At 45.4% G+C, this 22,942-nt stretch overlaps 1 protein-coding gene across 1 annotated transcript; it reads right to left on the bottom strand.

The window, feature by feature from the left end:
- Nucleotides 1-3,654: 3,654 nt before the first annotated feature.
- Nucleotides 3,655-4,553, bottom strand: LOC121837717. The gene has a single exon (XM_042293505.1). The coding sequence runs from the start codon at nucleotides 4,551-4,553 to the stop codon at nucleotides 3,810-3,812; it is 744 nt and encodes a 247-aa protein (XP_042149439.1). The 3' UTR covers nucleotides 3,655-3,809.
- Nucleotides 4,554-22,942: the final 18,389 nt, after the last annotated feature.

Below are 22,942 nucleotides of genomic sequence, written 5' to 3'. Positions count from 1 at the left end.
TTGATGTTTTTCTATGCGTTCAGATCCTCTGTCCAATATATTAGACAAATTTTGTATTGCCGGGTCTCGGGAGGATATCTAGAGATCTGTGTTTCTCGTTTTTTTTTTCAAGAATTTTACATACTTTTTTCGGCTTTTATTTGGAAATGAAGTTTTTGATTTTATCGGTGAATATTTTTAGAGATGTAAGCTTATCATTGTTTTGGTGAATATGCATTGACTAGTTCCATCTTTCAATACATTCGGTCCAAAATGCAGTACATTAGATGGATATCTGAATTACATACTTGCAGCAACATTTGCAGACATGACAAACATAACCTTGGTTACCACTTTCATAGGGACGACGACAAATTCTAATGTGCAAATTTCGCAAGCATAATCATAGGCACTTTTGTGCTCTTCCCATTCATAGGGTTATCAAAACTGCTTCTCGCTAACCAGAGAGAAGCTTGAGAAGGTGTTGAAAGAGCTCCCCTCCCCACGAAAAAACCCAGCTTAAATCAAACGGCTTGACAAACAATGAAAAACTCCAAATCTGGCCTTTAGAAGACTACAGCCAACTTGACGCACAAGGACAATCACAAAATGAACGCAAGTTGCGTCCAGAACAAACCCAAGTACTTCCTAAAGAGTGTTGTCCTGCAGACCCTCCGCCAACAGAACACTTTGCAGTTACGTAGATAAAATAGTTGGCTACTCGGTCAAGTGCGACGTAATATCCCCTTTCCTCTTGCCTTGCCATAGTGTCCTGAAATGCTGACTTTTCTTGGTTAAAACCCAATTTACAAAAATGAATTTGCCACTTTTACTTGTTTAAACCAAAAACGCTGAACTCCATTTATATTTATAGTTAGAGCCCTACATATCCGCGGATATCCGCAAATATCCACAGTAAATTGGCGGATGCGCATAAAAATTAAACGGATTTTGGCGGATTGCGGATTGGATGCGGATATCAGGGGCTCCGGATGCGGATATCCGCGGATCCGGATCTAAATTTTTGCCCGGTGGCATTTAGTCCGTCAACTGACGTTTCATCTACAGATCGTTTCGTCAACATGTGACGTTTGATCGAAAGGCTTCTCGTGTTCGTCTCATAGAAAAACCTGAGACGTTTCGTTGTACACAACCCTGTTATTTTCGTAGCGAACTTTTTGCATCTCGCCTGGATTACAGGGGGAGGGAGACATGGTTTGGTTAAGCACGCCTTAGTGAATCGCGCGCTAGCTTTTAGCGGCTTAGTGAAGAAATACATTGTCGATGAGACGTCGCAGGGGCATGTGCCCCCAAAACATACGGCGTCGACGAACCGTATGTCCGTGAAAAGGTTCCTACGAAATGTATTTCAACAAAACGCGTTTCGAAGAAACGATAGGGATGCTAAGAAAGATCTGATTCTTACTGAAGATCGCTTCAGTTAGTGCATTTCATCTTGTCAAAAGTGCTAAGAAAAAAGTAAAAGTAAAGAATGCAGGGCATCAATCGTGCCGAGAAAGCTAGTTCTTCGGCAGGGAAAGAGCGGAAAACTTTTTTCGGGCAAAGAAAACTTCAAATGAACAAGTCACAAGAAAGTAGAAGAAACCTCCACCTCTCCGCAGAGAGTGGTGTGGTCATGATACCAAAAGCAAAAGAAGTGCTTCGACAGCGAGCGCGACCCTGTGGCGCCATGGTTTGTAAAGTTTTGGAATCAGTGGCGCACGCACAAAGGCAGCTCTTAAATTGCCTGTTTCTTTTTTGTATGCTTAGAGTTCTAGCCAAAAAAGTCTGGTACTTGATATTCGTCCGGTTACGACGCCAGGGCGCCAGCAATGCCAGCGGCTGCCGCGCTCAACCTCCGTAACCGCCCCAAGCAAAAAAAAAAAAAAGTTTTCTTGTAATATAAATATATATATTTAGGCACCTGCAGGCCGCAATCTTCCTCGAACAACACGTTAGTCAATCCGATCAGGCCTTTGATTTAGTGGCGCATCTGCCCGCTTGCTGACACGAGACACCGTGAGACTCGAGGCGGCCACATACGCTCGGTAACATCACAGAAAGGATGTTGTCTTCCTACCACTGCTTCTCCTTCTCTCTGTCCAAGCTTTTTTTTTTTCAATTTTTTTATGACCTCTTTTTTTAGGCGTTCAGACTTCAGGTGAAAGTTTCCGATTCCGCGTGCGGCGGGGAAGAATGTGGTCGGTGTGATTTCCACTGATTTTGCTACTCTAAATGTAATCATGACCTCTGGTGGTTAGCAAGAACATCGACATGGTTCCACATTTCGTGGATGCGGTTCGGATACGGATATCGATAGAATAATGTAAAAAGTTTGCGAATGCGGTTTGGATGTAGATACAAAATCTGCGGACGCGGATCGGATGCGGATACTCAAACTGTTATCCGCGCAGGGCTCTATTTATAGTCTATTCAATTCAATTAGTTTATTTTTTCCAACATCTTTGGCATCCCCAGAAAAGAAGCTGTCAAAGACAGCTTGAGGTAGACAGCTTGAGGGTGTCTAAGAGCCCATGCAAGTAGCAGCAGTGATTCATAGAAAATAAATAAGTAAAACTAGAAAAAATAGCACAACTTTGGCATCATTACAGAAAATATGAAAAGCAAGTGAACAGTAATACTAAATGTCTGTCAATATAGTACAGAATAGACAATAAAATTCATATACATTCAAGCTCATAAGATAAAAAGAAAAATAATTGCAGATACCCACTATACCGTAAAATCCTGAATTAACGCCCCCCTTTTCGCCGTAGATAATTGGCAAAAAAAGTGGGGTGGGCGATCTTTCAGTATTTAATAACCAAAATCACAAACAAAAATCGAGTAATGCGTGCGCCAAAGCAGCGTGGGTTTTTATTTCCCTAGCTCTCATCGCTGAAACCGTCAAACGACACATCGCTTTCGCTATCGAAGATTAAATCTAACGCCTCGTCAATGAGGCTCTCGGGATCCTCGGGTCCATTGGTTACCGAAGCCAAACGGTCGTTGAGCTCGCCGTCCTCGGAACCATCGAGCCTTGTGGATATTCCGCACCGTTTGAACGAACTCTGCACGGTATCCTCGGAGACGGAGGCCCACGCCTGAGCCACCAAGTCCACAACCTCTTGACGCGACGGCTTGCGAAGGTTGCCCTTTGGAGTCACCGAACCTTTCCGGAAGAACGATGCCCAAATTCCACGCAGCGCGTCCTTGAAGGGCTTCATCCATGAGACGTCCGCGGGTTGCAATATGGACGTGCAACCGCCCGGTATCAAGACGACGTCGGTGTCTTTTGCGTCGAGCGCTTCTCGGGCCGCCTCTGTCTTGTGTATGGGTGCTTGGTCCAGTATGAGCAGTCTCCTCACGTCGTCGGCGTTCGGGCCCCAAACTCTCCTAGTCCACTCCAGTAGGACGGGAGAGCTCATCCAACCGTTCTTCAAAGAAGTAACTCGCACATTTGCTACAAGTACAACAAGTATAACATGAAATAACAGTTCGGGCCCCAAACGCACATTACACATGCTACGCCGATGAGTGAAGATATGCGAACTGCCCGATTTTATGGCCGAGCGCCGAAGCACGCGCAAGTGAGTAAGCTTCGGAAAGCCAGCAAGTCACGCGCCAACTGCTCGTGCGCTCAAGATGGCGCCGGCCAGAACGGCTACGCCATCTTTCGGAAATCGGGCGATACAAAACAAAACGGGCTGTGGCGTTTTGTCAATGGATGACGCAACAGTCGCTCTATTTAAAAAAAAAAATGCTGTCAGCCTTATTTTTACGTATTTCTAAGGCTTTGTTTTGACATTTATACCCTGAATGGTGATTAATTACAACATACCTGGAATCCTTAGAGAAAAGAGTACTCTGGGGGGAATCCGGCCGGTTGGCTCCTTCAGTATGATCAAAGCAGGTAGCTTGATGCCCGCTGCCGTCGCGCACAAGGCCACCGTCATCCCTCGCCGAGCACAGCCGGTGTTGGCGATGCGAATACTCGACTCGCCGACAGCATTGTTGGTTCTCGCAGCAGGGCAATCCATCCGGACCATAGTCTGATCCATGTTGGCTATGTTGTAGTCCGAGTAGTTGTGCTCCAGGCGCAGAGTTGACACAGCCTTTCGGAACACCGTAATTGCTTCAACGTAGTCGGCAGGCAGCTTCTGACTTTCGTTGGTCCCCACCCGCATAGACACATTAAATCGCTTCTTCCAGTTAGCTATGTACTTGCATGACGCTTGGAAGTTTCCTAGGCCCATCTGTTCTGCCAGTTTCCGCGCATGCTCTTGAAGCAGGCGATTGCTGACTGCTCGACCGGCGGATCTCTCAGTCTCCTGGAAGTCCATCAGTGCGTCGTCGATTTCTTCACTAAAAACGGGTCGTCCCCTACCTATTGCTCTCTTCAACTTGTTCGTTCCATGGCATTGTTGTAGAAGTACTTGGTAGCTCGTATTCCATTCCCATACACGCTTCCGGTCAACTTCGAAATGGCGCGCAGTCTTGCTCACGTTAGCTCCGTTCTTGCGGTGCCATTCCACGACTTGCACTTTCTTCTGGATGGTATAGCTGGACCTCATCCCGAGTATACACAAGAAGCGTCTTCACAGTTTGCTGGTCGAAAGATTTTCTGGGGTTCTCGGGCGATCTGACGACAACCACTAAGTGACCTTCAACGCTTTCCTGAAGTCATTCAATAAGTGACCTTGACCGCTTTCCGGGTTCCTTCCGTTATCTTATCTCCCTTATTGTGTGTGGCCTCTTCTTTTTGTGAAGGGAATCCTAGGCTTTCTAAACCTTCTCCCCTACCCTCTGGCACCTTTCTCAACCTTCGGGCATCGCTATTTTTGGAAGGTGGGCGACCTATCAGTATTCGAGGGAAACACGTGTTCGAACATAAAAGCGGAGTGGGCGATCTATCGAGTGTGGGCGCTATTTCAGGATTTTACGGTAGTCATTACACATTTTATAGCTAAGCGGATTCACATGACATAAAATATCTATTTCTGCATTAATTACAATTTGTAACATTTGAACTTGAACTTCTGGAACTCCGTTTGGGGAAAAAGCAAATTTTTAGTACATATAATGATACAATATACTGCATTTTCCGGACTATAAGTCGCGCCGTTGTATAAGTCGCACATCCGTATATTGAGCCATTTTTGTGGAGAAGTTGGTATATAAATCGCACCTCTTCGCACGGTTCACGCAATGAATTCTCTAGTTTATGCGTATTGGTATCGCGAAATCGGAGTTTCACACAATTGCTAGATCGCACATACCATTTGACGCGCATTTCGACCTGTGAGAAAGGTCCATAGTATGGTGCTGGATGGCAGGGGCAATCCAGTATTCCGTAGCAAAATGGAAATGCGCAAAATAAGAGGGTAGTCGAATTTATTAGAGCAAACGCATGCTGAGCGATAGAAAGATTAAGGAGCTAGACACTCAGGAACCAAGCTCTGGAGCACTAGGCCTAGCCGAGGCCAAGTCCCGGAGACGACGCGAGCATCGATGCGCAGGCAGAAAGATAAAACTTGACATACTTTTTTTTGGTACCTCTAAAAGATTGGCTAGCCACAATCCTTCCTTTTACATGTAACAGCACGGCTGGAGCATGGCACAAAAAAACGGCTTATCAAACGGAAACTGAGAAATACGTGAGAAAATATTTAGCAATGGGGGGGGGGGGGGGCGTGTATACCAGCCCACTTACTTTTCAGTGTTACTGTACTGAAGCAAAAGAATACGGAACCATGGCCTGAACTAGGCAACATCAATAACATACTGTAGAGAGGAAATTGAATTGCTTAGACACTACACTGCATAACGAGGAGGACACCAGCACCAGCTTCAAGGTTTCCTCTTACACCATAGAAACCGAACGCATAGTACAGAACAGAAAGCAGCACCACAAGCATTGAAAGTCCACGCATCATCATGAAGACAATTTTTCATTATTTCTCAGATTTTTATTTTTTCCAAACTCGCACATGGGAAAACTCAAGCAAGGAAAAGGAAAAAAAAAGAAAAGAATGAACAGTTGTCAGTCTGCGCCCATTCATGTACATTCTGTTTCTCCTCATCTCAATGTAATTCATTGTTTTCCTTTCATTTTTTGGTCACGCGTTTGTTCTGTAGAACTTCGCAGTGCAACACATTCGGATATGTACTATAACCAACTAGCCCAAACCCAAGTCCCAGCTTTATTAATGCTGTAAAAGCTTTATTCTCACTGTCTCGCTTATCCACATTGAGCCGCTTCGGGGAAACCATAAAAATGAAAATATCTCGCCTCCTGGAAGAGGAAACACCACCTATGGTTACATAATTATGGTGCTCTACAAAAAATGGCATGCGGCGTATAAAAAAAATTATGTCGCACTTTGAAAAAAAAAATCTTATGTAAGTCACATCGTTGTATAAGTCGCACCAAGAAAAATATTTGAAAAAAACCGAGACTTATACACCGGAAAATACTAGTCATAAATATACCCAGTGCTGTGATGCAAAGAGAAAGTGGAAGGCCATCCTCGATTTCAGCTGCAGTTAGTAATGGCTGTTAAAATTGACGTATGGTTATGTTAAAACAAATCCTCCCTTCCACAACCACTTGTCATTCTTAAAACGTTCAGGCTTTAGGAAAAAATGGTCATGGTTGTTGTTAAATAATTTTTAATCAGATATTCCTCAAAGAAAGGAGCACAAACTCTGACAATATCCCATTGTTGATAGCATACACTGCTTAACAATTTGCTTTAGGAAAAAAATTAGGTTGAATGCAACATACATTGGCAGGGAACAATTTTGAAATATTGTGCAAAGGCAAGAAGAAATGATCCAGGAAGTAGTAGTGCAAAACTATTGATAGTATCGATGGTCGCCAGAAATCAGTCTATCAACAGTAAAAAAGACTGGTGATAGTACTAGCAGTAGTCGACTATCGAAAAACTATTGATAGTACCATCGATTGTCGACTATAGAAAAACTATCGATAGTACCGTCAACGGTTTACTATCGATAGTTTTGCGACATTAGCAGTTTCCGTCGTCCATCTTCTCTTTTTCTCGCTTTATTTCTTTCAAATGGGACACCAACTAGCCCCAGCACTTACCATCCCAACTTTGATTTAGCTTTCAGTGATGATGTAGATGGGAGTTTGGGCGAAGAGAGGAGGAAAGGGGGCAAGCAGCGATGCGGCAACTGTGTTCGCTCTAGTAGTGCAAAACTATCGATAGTCACTGGAAAGAGTTGAGCACGTTGGTTACACATATTTAGGAGACACCAGCTGAACAACCCAAGCACACAAATGTAAGAAGGACGAGAGAGACCCCAGCGGTTGAATGCGTCTCTCTCGTCCTTCTTACATTTGTGTGCTTGGGTTGTTCAGCTGGTGTCTCCTAAATATCGATAGTCGCCAGAAATCTGTCTATCAATAGTACTATTGATAGTTGACTTCAAAAACTATCGATAGTACTATCGATTGTCGACTATCGAAAAACTATCGATACTTCTATTGATAGTCGACTATTGATAGTTTGTGACACTATCGATAGTTTTGGAAAAACTATCTATAGTATCGATAGTCAATTTATCTATAGCTTTGCATCATTACCAGGAAGTCAAGAATGCTTAAGATTGTAGATGTTCTCAAGAGGAATACCGTATTTTCGCACGTATAACTCGCCCCTGCATATAACCCGCACCCCCAACTTTGAACCCGCAAAAAATACAAAAAAAATCCACGCATATTACGCGCACAATGAATTATGAAATGCAGTGCTCACAGTTAAGGAAAAAGAAATGTTTATTTTCAAATTTTGCATAACGTCGAACTTCCTTTCCTAACGTTTAGTCATCACTGCTGTCACTACCACCGCTGCTGTCGATAGAAGCGTCGTCATCCCAAACAACGTCATCTTCCGTACCGTCAAGACGGTTGCTGATGGAGCACTTCTGAAAGCTCTTGCGCACCATCTCGGCGGAAATCTCTTTCCACGCGTTATTAATCCACTTGCACAGGAGCATAATGTCCAGTCTCTTGACCCGGCCCGTCGGTGTCAGCTCGTGGAGCTCTTCGGCCATCCACTCCGTGTATTGCCGCTTCACGTTTGCCTTGAAAGGTTTGTCGAGGCAAACGTCGAGGGGTTGGAGTACGGATGTCATACCTCCTGGTATCATTACAAGGTCCGTGCAAGCCTCCGAGACGGGCCTTGACCGCTTCAAAGCTGTGGCCTCGAAACGCGTCCAGCACCAGCATCGATCTTTTAGCGAGCATGGCCCCTGGTCTGTTCTCCCATGTCGTCTTCAACCAGTCCATGATGAGATCACTGTTCATCCAAGAGTTGTCTGCCACACGGACAACAATTCCAAAAGGCACTGTAATGTTCCGTAGTGTTTTGCGCTTGAAAATTACATAGGGGCTTTGTTTCGTGCCGTCGGCTAAGGCGCACAGCATCACGGTGCAGGTTAGCTTCATAGCTGCTTTGCACCGCTCCTAATTTCGCTCAACTTGCCACTCCTGATTTTGCTCAGCTCAGTTCCCAGGGAAAGCAGGATTATCTTTTCGCTGTAGTCCCATGCTTTGTTCTTGCACATGGCCTTCGTGTGCTCTGCAGTTGAGATAAGAAAACAGAAATGTACACACTTAAGCTTTGTAAATGTAAATGACTGCAAAAATAACTTCCTGATGGAGTTATACACTTTATATCACAATTCTGCAAAATGAAAGTGAAATGCAAGTAATAGTACACCTGCATGCACTATTTACAGGACCGTGCAACGATTTTAACATTACAAGAATCTGCACTATATTAATCTTACGTAGTTTACATTAGCACCGTGTATTGTAAAGCAAAACGTTTAGAATTTCTTGACCTGCAATCGCAAATGGCTGCACGGAGTGCAGCCATTTGCGATTGCAGTTTATTCAGATTGAGTGGCCACCGTTACATGCGATTGAGTTTATTCAGACTGTAATGGCCACCATTACAGTCTGAATAAACTCGGCAAGTCATCAATTATTTGCTCAGTCTAAAGCTAAGTTATCAAAATTGTGCCAGTTTAACATGACCTTAGCACGTCGTCAATCGTTGTGCTAAATTCTGCCTTCGATATGAACACCAAGTAAACATGCCAAGAGCCTTTTATTGTCATCAAGATTCATTAGACAGAGTGTCAGTGGTGCAATCTGCCCGACATCAACAACATCATTCCACTTCTGCTGGTTCCATAACGAATGGACAAAAGCTGTCAACACTTGTGCTTTCCTGCTTGTCCAGGAAGGGATACAAGCCGGAAACATCAGTGATGCTGACTAGTTGTGGTTTTCCGACATGATAGAACCACAGCTCGAAGAGTGTTCTGATCCAAGCCAAAAACCTTCAGCAACAAAGCAGAATAAAATAATGCAAAAAGCTACACAAAATAGCCGTGATGGCTGAGACGTCCAGTGGGGGCCGATTTCTGATGGCCTAAGTGAGCCTTCGGCCCGTTGACGTTTCACCGAGCAGATGATAAGGGCCTGCTGCATGAACACGGTGGCGAGCAGCCCACGCGCCGTGGCCATTGCGGTCTTGGAATATGTCTGGATTATTCTGGAGTTGGCCGCATTCTATGAAAATTCCAGAGCCAGGCCCTTGCTCCACAACTTGCAGGACAGACCAAAGAAAGGAATGTTTCAGAGGAAACTCAAGAGCAGAAAAAAATGTGATGAACAACCTAAAGATGCAAAACAGCACGAAACACAAGGACACAAAGGAGAGAAATACATACAGGACAAGGCGCTGACTATCAACTTTCTTGTTTTGAAAACATGCAGTTATAGGGTCTTCTTTTTTTTTTTCACTGTGGTGTCGCTTTTTCAATTATCCAAGGTCCAAAAAGGCCATCTCACTGTATCTGAGGTTCACCGACGGTTGGCTCACGCACATTGTTTTCTTTCTTGCTATATGGTAGTCCTCAATAATCCCTCTACAATACTGAGTTTGGTGTTTGTACAAGATATTTGTGTCACTGAACCGTAGTTCACAGTCACAGTCCCAACAATGTGTTGCTAAATGGGAGTATGCTCCACCCTTTAACGAACTGTGATGTTTGCAAAGTCTGACCTGCTAATGAATTCGTCGGCGACGTCATTTCAATTTATTTTGCAGGAGAGCTCTTTGTGAGTGAAGAAGCGCCAGGTGATTCAGTCGAGTCTGCCTCATCGTCAATAATATATATCTTTTAAGTGGCCGCAGGCAAGAAAATGACCTCTCATAGGTGCATGACTGGTGTACAGAATTTTGATTAACTTCGCCATTTCCGGCAAAAGATTCCTCAGGTGCAGAGCTTTGTCACCCGAAAATATCAGCACTACGTTGTGGAATGTGTAGGGGTGCAGTGTTGTGCTGCTTTACAATATCTATCAGCATGTCTCTGTGTAGCAACAGGCGTCCTGGTTCTAGATCGTCCCCATAAAATTTCATGACACACGTGACCCGATGATTTCATCACCTTCAGCCATTCTTCAGTTACTCAAGATAAACCTTCATTGCCTGTTTTTAGATTGGACACGACCTTAGGTTACTGTTTGTACAAGTTTATTACTGGACTGAGAGCCACATTGAGGTTGCTGGACATCATGAGCACCAGGATCGAACTGTCTCCATTCACGAATGCCAAATGCACCGTCTCTTCAGCTCACCGGCGTATTCTAGCAATGCTTCTCATGACGTGTCTTGTGCTTCCGCCCAATCATCCTTCTCTTTGACAAGCCGGGTAATCGGTCACTACAGTAAACAGTATGAAATGAGCATGCAACACTTTAGAGGTTGTGCGTAACAAGCACAATCAAATGAAAGGAACAAAATTTTTTTGTTAGATACAGGAACACATTTATTGCTGCAAAATGATTTCTTTTATCATTCAAGCAATTTTTATTTGCTAAGATGTTTTTGCGGCTGTGTATTTGAAGTGGAAGTTTTGTGTAAGGATTTGAGGTACTACCATGAAGAGTGTTAGCTAAAGTGGAGCCCACAACAGTTTTATTCCACATCCAGATATCCCGTGTAGCTCTCCGACGGGAATTCTTCTCGAATTCTTCCAACGGCACAGGCTGGCAGGACACATCGATTGTGGCGGCCCAGTCATTACCACATCCACTGTGTGAATTGCTTGTAAGCAACAAAACGGAGCCTCGGAAGTTGGTAACTCATCGCCATAATACAAATGTTAGTGGTGGCAGTCAAATTGCATCACACACTATGAAGATTTGAGTACAGGATTATTTAAGGTACATGAAAGAAAATAAAGTTAAACAAGATTTAGTTGGCAGAATTCTTAAGAAGGGAATGCAGGACCACACAGATGTGGCGTTTTACTGTGGCCAACTGGGAATGGAATAACATGAGGCGAGTGCCTGACCATACTGCTTGTGTACGTAGGAGGCCTGAAGGCTTACGATAAAAGATGTGCATCATGTGTCAAACTTCTGCCTCACTTGCATTTAATCATTTCTTGTAAATGGGTAACAGGGCCACATCAGACGGCACAACTGCCTTTTGCCCCCTTACCCGATACCATGTGTCTGAATAAACTCGGCAACTCGAAAGTGAGTCACCTGTCAGTATCCCACATGTAGTGATGTATTATGCAAGAAGAGGGGTGTGTGCCCCATCAAAGGTTTAGTCTGCCCCTTACAATAATTTTGAAAGTTCTGCATCATGATAAATGGGGCATAGCTCTCCTTGGCATAGGGAATACAAACAGAATTTCTTAACACCAGACCTCAAAGTAGTAGCTGGAGTAAAGAGAGGCACCCTGACCATTGAATGGTCAAGTCCTTAAGGTAGCCAACACATTCTGAGATACCTTGGAGTGAGTGTTCTTTTGGTCTTTGAGGCTGTTCACCGCAACTATTTCATTTTGCCCAATGTGCACATTGACTCGAAAAAAATTTTAAAGAGCAGGCTGGTTATACTTTTTTGGCCGAAAGGGTACCATACTTTTGGCTGTAAGCGAAAAAAGCCAAAATCAGCGGTTGCATATGTATATGTATGTTCTAGCGGTGTTGCGTTCTGCACTACCTGCAATGCCGCATAGCATAGGAAGCTTATGGCAACCAGCAACAGGTCTCTACAAATCATTTCAATCAAACTATCCACTTCTGTTCTCCTGTCGGGTGACGTTCCATTTCCTGCAGAGCCCAAAATGTGACACGCAGCAGACGGCTGCAGGCGTATCGCCACAAAGTGTGTGCTCCGTTATGCATGATGCACCCCTCCGGGTGCGTCGTGAACTCGGGTGGGCATTCGCGGCAGCAGACGCACTCCTTTGGCGTCGGCCTTACGTCGCACTGCTTACAAGAACGCCTGTGATTTGAACGAGAGGGATGTGATACGAAAGCTACCTGAAAACAGCACGAAACGAGACGAGGAAATGAAATGAGACGGGGGATTGTTACCGTGCCGGCGTGGTGAGCCGCCATTCATCTGGGTCTGGAGTTAGGCTAGGGCTAGGCGCAAGCGAGTCCTCTTCACTACAGGATCTTCCCTGATGCCTCAACGGCATGTCCGCATAGGGGACAAGCCCCACAGACCCACTAAAATCGAGCATACCGTGCTGAACTTCACTCAGGCTATCCCGCCAGGCTGCCATGCTCTTCGCGATATAGATACGAGATTCAAATACTACTCTTAGAAAAAAGGTTCTATACAGTCCTTTCTAAAAGAAGAACTCTCTTGACACGCATGTTCCTTCAGAAAGGGAAAAACAGTCATCTCTGAAAGAACGGTAGCAAAGTTCCTGAGTCACCTTCATCTCATTATGGCGGCTTGAATCAATCAAATCAAGCTCAATAAGGCTTAACAAGGATGCTACGTCTATTGTACGGGGCGAGAGGAGCAGTAAATAAAAGCCTAAACAAACGTACCACAAACTGTATTTATTTCTGATGCCAGCTTCCCCCCGCAGGTAAAGAAACTTGTGTTTCGAAAGAAGTTAGCTTTCGAAAGCAGAAAGCGATACCCAGTTACTTTGTCCACTTTTACCGTGTTTGCACGATTGTAACGTGCAGGTATATTTAGCCCTCAAATATTCTAAAAATAACTTGATGCCGATTGCACCGTGCAGGTGAAAAAATGGAGGGTGAATACCACATACCTGAAAGACATATTTTATGGAACGAGTAAACTCACACATACACTCGAAATAACCACACTAGTCACTGTCATTGTCCGACGATAGCTCCTTTTCGCTGTCCATAGTCCACAGACAGTTGTCCTTGCTGCCGTCCAAGGCTTTGGCAAGGTCGCACTTTTTGAAGGAGTGGACGGCCATCGCCCGAAGAAGTGCCTTCCAGGCGTCGTGTGCCCATTTTGCTAAGTCGTCAAGCGTCGCCCTCTTCAAACGCCCCGCCGGCGTCAGCGCGTGCTCCCCATCAATCAGCCGCTCATTGTATGCTGTACGTACATAGTCCTTCATCAACTTGTTCAAGCAGAAGCCAAGCGGCTGAAGTTGAGAGGTCATGCCACCTGGGATGATCACGAGGTCGGTGAGGCTGGCCACAAGTGTGTCCTTCACACGGTAGCTGACATGGCACCTGAACGAGTCGAGCACCAACATGCACACATGCCCAGATCGGCACCAGGTTGCTTCCTCCACATCGAGTCTATCCAGTCAATCATGAGCGCTGTGTCCATCCAGCCTTTGGGGCGCACCTGAACAACAACATTCTTAGGGAATGTAACGTTCGACGGAAGCGTCTTTCTCTTGAAGATCAGGAAGGGGTCCAACTTGCGCCCGTCTGCCATGCAGCATAGCACTGCTGTAATTCTATTCTCGTTTCCTATCGAGAGGATTCGCACCTGCTTAGCGCCTTTGGATTCCACTGTGTAGTTTGATGGCATATCGAAAAACATGGGAGTTTGATCGGCGTTTCCGATCTGTCCGATCATGTGGCTCCTGTACCGGCAAAGCTTGACTACAAACTGTTGGAATGCAACCAGCTTCCCTTTATATGCTTCTGGCAGATACTGGTTTTTCGCCTAAGCGAAAATCCCTTTCGCTTCATGAATTTGGAGATCCAGCTCCTGCTGGCCTTAAAACGAGACTGGGGAATGTTGCAGCTTCTTGCAAGCTGGAGTGCCTTCACCTTGATCACATCCGAGGAGACAGGCAGCTGATTGAGTCGCAAGTCCTTTACGTAGTCCACAAGAGAGTCTTCGAGCTCTAGAAAGCTTCCACGTTGGGGGCCTTTGAACCCTTTCCGCGTAGCTCTGCAGGCGAAAATCCTGCCCCATTGTTTACGCCAGGCGCGCACGCACGTCTCCGGGACGCCCAATGCTCGTGACGCAGCTCGGTTGCCTTCCTGTTCCCCAAGGATGGTGACTTTGCGCGTGAAAGACGCCTCATAGTGAATGCGACTTTTCTCCATCTTGCCAATACAACTGAAGAACAAACGAGCGAAACGGGAGTGACCGGTGTGACAATTGAGAATGCAAAAAGATGGCGTAATGTCGATGAGGTTGGATCACGTGATAGAAAGATGGATGGATAGATAGCGGCTGTACCTTTGAAACAGGTGATAGCTTGCGCCACCTAGCATACTATGTGGCCATTACGGAGTTTCGACTTTATTTAAATTTCGGTTCATAGGTTCGATTGTAACGTGCATGCAAATTTGAGCTCGCATTTTCCGGAAAAAAGTGTGCGTTATAATTGTGCAAACACGGTACGTCTTAAGCGCCGTTCACACTCTTGCGACCGAGTAAGACTGAGAGAAACCAGACCGGTTTTAAGCCTTTTGCGACTTCTTAGGACCGGATGCACTGCTGCGGAGCTGGTCCTAAGAGATAGCAAGAGGCTTGAAAACCGGTCTGGTCTCTCTCGGTCGTACTCGGTTGCAAGAGTGTGAACGGACCTTCACCTTTGCTATTCCTTAAGCCAGAATTCCTTTGTCAACTGGACATCATGGAGGAGTGGTAAACCATTTGCTAAACCAGAAGCCGCTCTCAAGAGAGCAAATTCGAAGCAGCTGTTGCACGGTAACCAGAAATTATTGCAAAGCATGAAAGAAGATAAATCTCTTGCCACCAGATGGCAGAGTCAAGCAAAGTTATTGCAAATAGCTAGGCTAGGTAGCGCTAGATACCGCCCAATTCATGTTCAACAAGAAAGTTTAATTTGCTCACGCCACCATTGCGCCTTGGGCACCTTTATTATACAGACGTGTAGATACATTATGCATACTACAAGCATCAGCTGAACATATGAATGAATTTGGGGTTTTTTGGCGCAGCAGCAACTCGGGCCGTAGTGCGCCAGCTGAACATATACATTGACCACATACACATAGCACATACAAACATCAATACAACAGCACGCTAAACCGATCACTACTTCGGAGCTCTGCGTTTCCGCCTTTTATACTGGTCGTTTTGAAGGCACGGATTTTCTCGGTGACTACCTAAGCCATAAATAATCTGCCGAGAAGAGTCGAAGTTTGCGGAGCCGATGTACGGTGCATCCGCTTGCTCGCCAGCCACCTGGCAGCCAACCTTACAGGACGAGCGCCACGAAAGTAACACGGCTCCCGAGGATCGTTCCCACTGCGCACTCAACAACATGGCCTACAGAATAGACATCTTTGGCCTTGTTGAGGCAGCGACTGGTTTTGCACGCCTTGTCAACATTGATTTATGCTGCTCACCAGCAGCGCGACTGCAAAAGAACAAACTAACAAAAAAGTGCCGGTTACTGGTATGGCTTACAACCACTACAAAACTACACCATACCAGCATTTTCAGTCGGCGCACTGCGCGGAGCGGAGAATGAACGAGCTTGCTTACCCAACACCCGATCACTGCTGCATCCGTCCATGAGTGAAAACGGATCACCACGACTCAATTTCTGGTCATACTGGTTGCGAAGGTTGTCTGCCTTATAAAACGTGAAACAAACACCCAAACTTCGTTCCAAAAATGCAATAAAAAAGAGTCCAAGCATGCCAGACACCAACGACACAAGTTTTTGAGGAAGAGCAAAAACCAATCTTTTGGTGATGTCGGTTATCTAGTTACCCGGCGGGCCATAAGAGAGCGCCACCCGAACCTCTCGGGGGTCGCAGTTTCATTCTCATCATCATCACCGTAATTGCTGTGTAGTGAACAACTCCAATGCCAGCACTCGCCTAGCATACACTGCATTGTTTCCGTGCTCTCTGCATATTTGTAGCGATATGGAGCGCACCGCAGTGCTAGAAGCATGCCTCTGAACCAGGTATATGCAGTGTGGAGGACTGTGGTATGTATGTGATGATGCAAGCACTGTCCGCCGTCGGCTCTGGTGCAACGTTGCACTCGATGACATGATCGCAGTTGAGCATGTCCTCTCCTTCAACAAGAAACCACTTGCTTTCGCCCATGTCGTCCATGATTTTGCAAGGGATGGGGTAACTGAAGAGTCACCCCGCATCCAGGGCGCGCGGCTGACACAACGCGGCTGATCCGGCATGCGTGCGCGGGGGTGAACCTGTAAAGAGGCTCGTGTGGAAGTTTGTTTGCTTCAGTTGGCACTATGGCATAGTGGCCCCTACACTATATGGTGCCTGCACCTTGCCAGCAGCAGGTCTCATATTGGGTCTATGAGTTCTTGTTAAGGGGTGTCCAAACAGGACACTACAAAACGCACGACTCCGACAAATCGTAAAAATTGAAGCGGACGCGCCCGCTTTAATTTTCACGATTTGTCGGAGTCGTGCGTTTTGTAGTGTCCTGTTTGGACACCCCCTTACACTGACATTTCAATGCAGATACTTTTTAAAGCAGGGACTTTTCGGTGGGAAGACTTTTTGGATCGTGAACATTCAAGAGTAAGGATGTTTAGGTATTGAGCCGAGAACTGGTTTGTTATTTATTGTGGTACATTCTGCCAACCAGTGCTTTCTGCAACACTAGCACAACCAATAAGCATAGTTTACTTTTTCAAAGCATAACGGCAGCTGATCGGCTAAAACAAATGTCAAATTTATTGAAGGACACACAAACAAGCGGATTAGGCCTGATTGAGTTACCCCCATAAAAAGTCTGTCAAAAACCCTTTATTAATGCCCTTTTAGCCTGACAAACCAACACACACAATAAATTAGTTCATACATCCCTAGGCTATGTGATTATTTGCTACAGGTGCCCAGTTGTATCTGTGTTTTTCTCCCACAAATTCTTAGTGAGGAAGAATTTCTCGGGTGGAAATACATCCACCGTTTTTAATACGCCCGCTTAGAATATGTTGCGAAATATTTTGTAGCCAAGGGGACGACTTATAACTTGGACCTGATGTTTGCGCAAAGTGATATGCTCAGACACGGACTTGCTAAAGTTCTTCGGTAAAAGCGTGGGCAGCCAGGAAATTCTGTGCACCTAACTGCTTCACTTTGAGGTAATCGTGCACTGAAATGCGTCTGCATTTAAAAGTTGGTGCTACAGACAAATTCACCTTAAACTAAATTAACTGAAAACCCCATGCACCGAAAGGTCTTACACTGAAATAGTGGGATCCCATCTCAATTGACAGAAACTGGCCTTATTGTTTAGATGGTACATGCCATTATTGTCTAATTTACAAGCTCAATTTCCGTCAACGTGGGCCAAAAACTACCGCATAGACACGTGTAAGGGCCGCACTTTTTTTTCAAGAAATGAGGACCAATTTTTAGGGTGCGGCCCATACACGCAACGTGCAATTCTTAAAGTAAAAAGAATGTACCAGATAGCGAACGAAGAGTGTTTATTGCAGTACACGGCATATGTGCTTAATCGTCGTCGCTCAACGAGTCCTCAGACTCGGAGTCCAAGGTGGTCTGTTGCGCAGCATCGTCCTCCCACAAGCAGTCGTCTTCAGTACCATCCAAGCTGTTGGATATACCGGTGACCTTAAAGCTTCGGGATACAACGTCCGTCGATACCGAGCTCCACGCTAACAGGATCCAACCGAGAACAGTCGCAAGCGGTGCCCTCTTCAGCCGTCCGGTCGGCGTCTGCTCATGGCTGCCGCTTGCCATCCATTGAGTGTAGAGCCTTCAGAATTCAATCTTAAAAGGTCGATTTACGCTGACGTCCAACGGCTGCAGCATTCCAGTGAGGCCGCCCGAAATCACGGCCATGTCTGTGCCGACACGGCGCAGCTGTTCCTTCACCTCATCGGTAAGGTGACCGCGGAAGCTGTCTAACACTAAAAGTGACCATTTGGCCAACAACGCTCCCGGTCGGTTTTGCTAAATACATTTCACCCAGTCGAGCACCAAGTCATCGTTCATCCACCCCTTTTCTTGGGCTCGCACTATGATTCCCTTGGGGAACACTTCGTTGGGAATCCTCTTCCTTTTCAACACAACGTACGGAGGTAACTTACGCCCATCCGCGGTCACACAAAGCATCACGGTGCAGCGTTGGCACTCAGCGCCAGTGGTCCGCACGGTGACGCTCTTCTTGCCTTTCAGCTCGACTGTGTAGTTCTCCAGACAGTCAAACCATACAGGAGTTTGATCAGCATTCCCTATTTGTGAAAGTAGATAATTATGTTCATGGCGAAGGCCGATGACATACTTATGAAAACTAAGCACCTTGTCGTTGTAGTCTTCTGGCAGCCGCTGGCTCAACGTGGTTCTTCCCCGATAGGAGAGCCCCTTCCTTTTCAGAAACCTTCGCGCCTAGCCAGCACTAGCCTTGAAAGTCCTGGCCGGTATGTTCTTCGTGCCTTCGGCTAGTGCTAGTGCCTTCACGCGCAGCATGTCTGTTGTGAGTGCAAAACCATCGTTCCGCACTTCAGTCACATAGCGGAACAAGTCTTCTTCCAGTTCCGGAAACTTGCATGGCTTTCCTCGGAAAGCGCGCTTTTTGCTGTTGGTGTTTTCCAAAGCTTCCTTTTGAGCGCACCATCGTCGAACACACTTTTCGTCGATGTTGAATTTTCTGCCGGCGGCACGTTTCCCGTTCTCGAGAGCAAACTTGATCACCTTTAACTTGTAGCCAGCCGTGTAGCTATTCAGGTACTTGCCCATTGTGCCACCACGTAAACTCTCAATAGAAGACAAGCAAACATGAGAGACAACACGGCGTGCACAACTCCAGCAAGTGGCCAGCTAAACTGGCTGAACTGCACAAGTTGGTGATGCTAATGCCGATACGGATAGCGCCATCTATCGACAAGGCTTAGAAGCTAGCATGCAGGCACGCATTTTAAATGCGTATGGGTCAATGAAAGTGTGGGTGCAGCTCTTACGCGGGTTGTTTTTTTTCCGATGATGTAGTTCAGAGAAACAGGGTGCGGCCCGTGCACGGGTGCGGCCCTTACACGCGTGTATACGGTAGTTCCCCCTTGAAAAATACAATTTCAGCAAGGCACTCATGATACTAGTGCAGAAGAGTAGCTCACATTTGTAAGGACAATATAACTCTTTTTTCATGCCATATTAGAGTTTCAATGAACTTCCTTTTTTTTTGTCGCGATCCTCTTTCATACTGTCTTTCCCTGGCTTCCAGATGGGGATCATGCGATTTGGCATTTTTCCTTTATACTCGTTTTCACTTCAAGGACCGTAGTAAAAGCCCTTGCCCCCTCGCAGAGCGTTCCTGATCTCCCTCTTTATGTAACGAGTTAAGACACTACAATATTTAATATCAGTTATTTCTTATTTGGGTGTTTTCATTTGAAATTGAACACGCTTGTCAAAATGGGTATTTACATTTTTTTTATATATGTAATTGCCCTACGTTTGTACAAACTAAACTGTTTTTCAAAATTAAAAAAAAAATATTCTCTTCACAAAAAAAATTATTAAGGCTGCGGTACCACGGCGGCCATCTTGAACAAAACATTAGTTGAACCACCAGGGCGGCGTTGGCTGTCCGTATGAGCAAATGCTGCAAAACCTGCGCGCCAATTTCGAAACCTTTTTTCCCGTCGCTTGCGACCTTGAGTTTCCTTCTCCACTCTTACGCCCCTCCTTTCACGTGTTCACCCTCTGGCGCGTCGCACCCACGTTCATTGTTGGGAGGACAATGTACCGGATAATCCCCAACTTGAGGCCCCCTGCCAAAATTGTCCGGCTGCCAAGTGATTTGAGCGAGATGGGGTTTTGAAGCGGTATGGAAAAGTGGGACCGTCAATTTTGAACTATGCCTTTTCGATACTGCATAAGTTGTGTACGGGGCTGGCCAAGGCACGGGCGCGAGGACGTAACTCTATACAATGCTTGAGTTGCAGGAGCACTCGCGCGTAGAAATGGTAGGACGCGCTTTCCGAAATCACACGCCTACCTTCCGCAGCGTTGCAATCCTACGAGTAAAACAGAGTACATCTTCGGACAGTGCGTGAGTTGATGCCGGCCGTACGAAAGACACACCTCGCGCTTCCTGTCACTACTGCCTATACTTGCACGCGCTGCCGATTGGCGGTCCTTTCTTTATTTTGTTTCGTCGCTCTTTTGAAAATACTGAAACTAATATTTTCTCAGACCCTGCTCATCGTACCTCTGCACTACAGTTGTGTAAACACATTGTGATATAATTTGAGATATGGGACGGAGTGTCTACATTCTTATTTCGTGTGTAATGCCAGCATAAGATTCCTTTGCTGCCAGAGGGTCAAAATAATGGTAGGGTCGGCAGCAAAAACTATTTCAATGACCGAATTATGATCAAACACCAGTAAGAACATAAAAAAGAAATCACATGGGGACAAAAAAAATATTGCTACAAGAGGATGGTGCGCGGGGCACAAACAATATTCGGAGTGACGTTGAGGGAACGCGACAAGCCAGATCTTTCCTGATGGCAGCCGTAAAAGTTGATCTGGTGCCTCGTTTTGATCGGCTTTGCACGGAAACTCGTCGACTACCGACTATCTTGTCAGTGGTGAACATAGTGAACATGAACTGGACGATTTTTTTGTTTTTGTTTCTGTAGTTAAATGAGAGTATGGAAATACGAGACGTCCGCTGACGCTTGTGTCGGCTAACGGAACCTCAATCGCCGATCGCGGCCGATGTCATGGGCGTATACAAATACATCAAGTCGTCTGGGCGGGAGCAGCTGAAGCGCCGCACTTTTTTGGCCGGTCAGTAGAGACTCCGCGAATTCTGACTCGAGGCTACTGTGTACGGAGGGAGCCGCTACTGAGCGCGACCAATCGGAAACCAAGGATGGCTGAAATTTCCTAATTGCCATGAGATTTGCAAATTCGTTCTTCCCGTCGTAGTAAATTCGTCCGAATCACTATTCGATTTACTAATCGATTATTTGGATGAAAAGATATATTTCAAAATTCGTACGTGGCTCACCAAATGGCAATAAATTTGGTATAGGATTTCAAACCTATATAGTGTCACCCTAATTTAGAAACTTGTTTCACTTGAAATTAGAGTTCACGCGCAAGCGAGCTGGTGGAAGCCTATACTAAAAAGGTCAGAAACAAGAGAAACAAAAAATAAATAAATAAGAGCGGGATAAGCGCAACACAGTCTCAAATCACAGCTGAAAATGGTTACTTGGTAAGTGTAAATGTCCAGACATTGTATTAGTAAAATGTGTATATATATATATATATATATATATATATAAAGTCAAAAATGCATACTGTCGGAGTGATTAATTCGAAGTCTATTCCGACGTTTCGAGCGGGGACCGTTCTTCATTAGGTGACGAAGAGTGGTCCCCGCTCGAAACGTCGTAGTAAACTTTGAATTAGTAACTCTGACAGTACGCATTTTTGCCTTTGTATATATATATATATATATATATATATATATATATATATATATATATATATATATATATATATATATATATATATATATATAGAGAGAGAGAGAGAGAGAGAGAGAGAGAGAGATAGGTAGATAGATATTTTTCACTATTTGCTGACGGCCGAAACTAACTATGCAACACAATTTTCACTAAAGGCTACCGTTATTTACAAAATATGACGAGCGTAGTTATTATATCTGCAATAATTTGATAGCAGAAACATAATTCGATCAAGCTACTTTAGTTGGCGTTCAATGAAGCGGTGTTCGATGAAATGTCCACTATTCGATGAAACGCCAATCAATAAAACAGAGCTTCATCGGACGAAGATGCCTAGCTGTTGTGATCCGCAATATTTCGCGCAAAAACGAAAGACACCAGAATAAACAACAAGTAAAACCACAGAGCTGCCCCGCCTCATATCACCCTCAGTTGGAGCTCGACTGACACATTGCGCCGATCAAGCATCACCAACAGCTCAACACCTAAACGCCACGGCAATCACTATCTTTGTTTGGGTGATTCCACCCACTAATACAGTCGAACCTCGATATAACGAACTTCAATGTAACGAAATCCTCGATTTAACGAAGTATTTTATTTTTCATAATTTTTTGCCCATAGACCCCATGTATTTTTAGTCTCTATATAACGAAGTCTATTTTGCTGCTATTTCGATATAACGAAGCGCCATTGCCATAGAAGGCAATAAATAAATAGACTCTAAAAAACAACTTCGCAAAAAAATTGTGGTTAAAAAAAAAATTATGCGCAAACGCGAGCGCTTGATAGGTTACTTCACGGGGACAGGCCTTCCAACGTCCCTAGGCTGCCCGAGGGTGCGGCGCCGGTAGCGCCGGCGAGGCATGCGGCAAAGCGGATTCCGCGAGGCTGGACAGAAAATGCCGAGCAAAAAGTTAACACGGCATAACAGCATGACCACTGACATTCACTGATCATCATAGTCCACTGTACCGCGGGTAGCGCGGGAGCCAACTTCAGCGGGGGAGCGACGTGATGGCGCAACCGCACGGGCAGTGCCATCTAGGAGAAGACCGAGAAGACCGATTATCGCTGGATTATCGTCTTGCGAGTGTGATGCAAAGCAAAGGCGCAAGCACACTGTGGGCCTGTGGGCGCAAGGGGGCAAGTAAACTGTGCGGGCAAGAGTGCTGTGTAGG

This window comes from Ixodes scapularis, unplaced genomic scaffold (assembly GCF_016920785.2).
Source record: "Ixodes scapularis isolate PalLabHiFi unplaced genomic scaffold, ASM1692078v2 PGA_scaffold4__175_contigs__length_147842914, whole genome shotgun sequence".
NCBI classification, from domain to species: Eukaryota; Metazoa; Arthropoda; class Arachnida; order Ixodida; family Ixodidae; genus Ixodes; species Ixodes scapularis.
The sequence above is the reverse complement of the archived record's forward strand: the minus strand, read 5'-3'. Positions and strand labels throughout refer to the sequence as shown.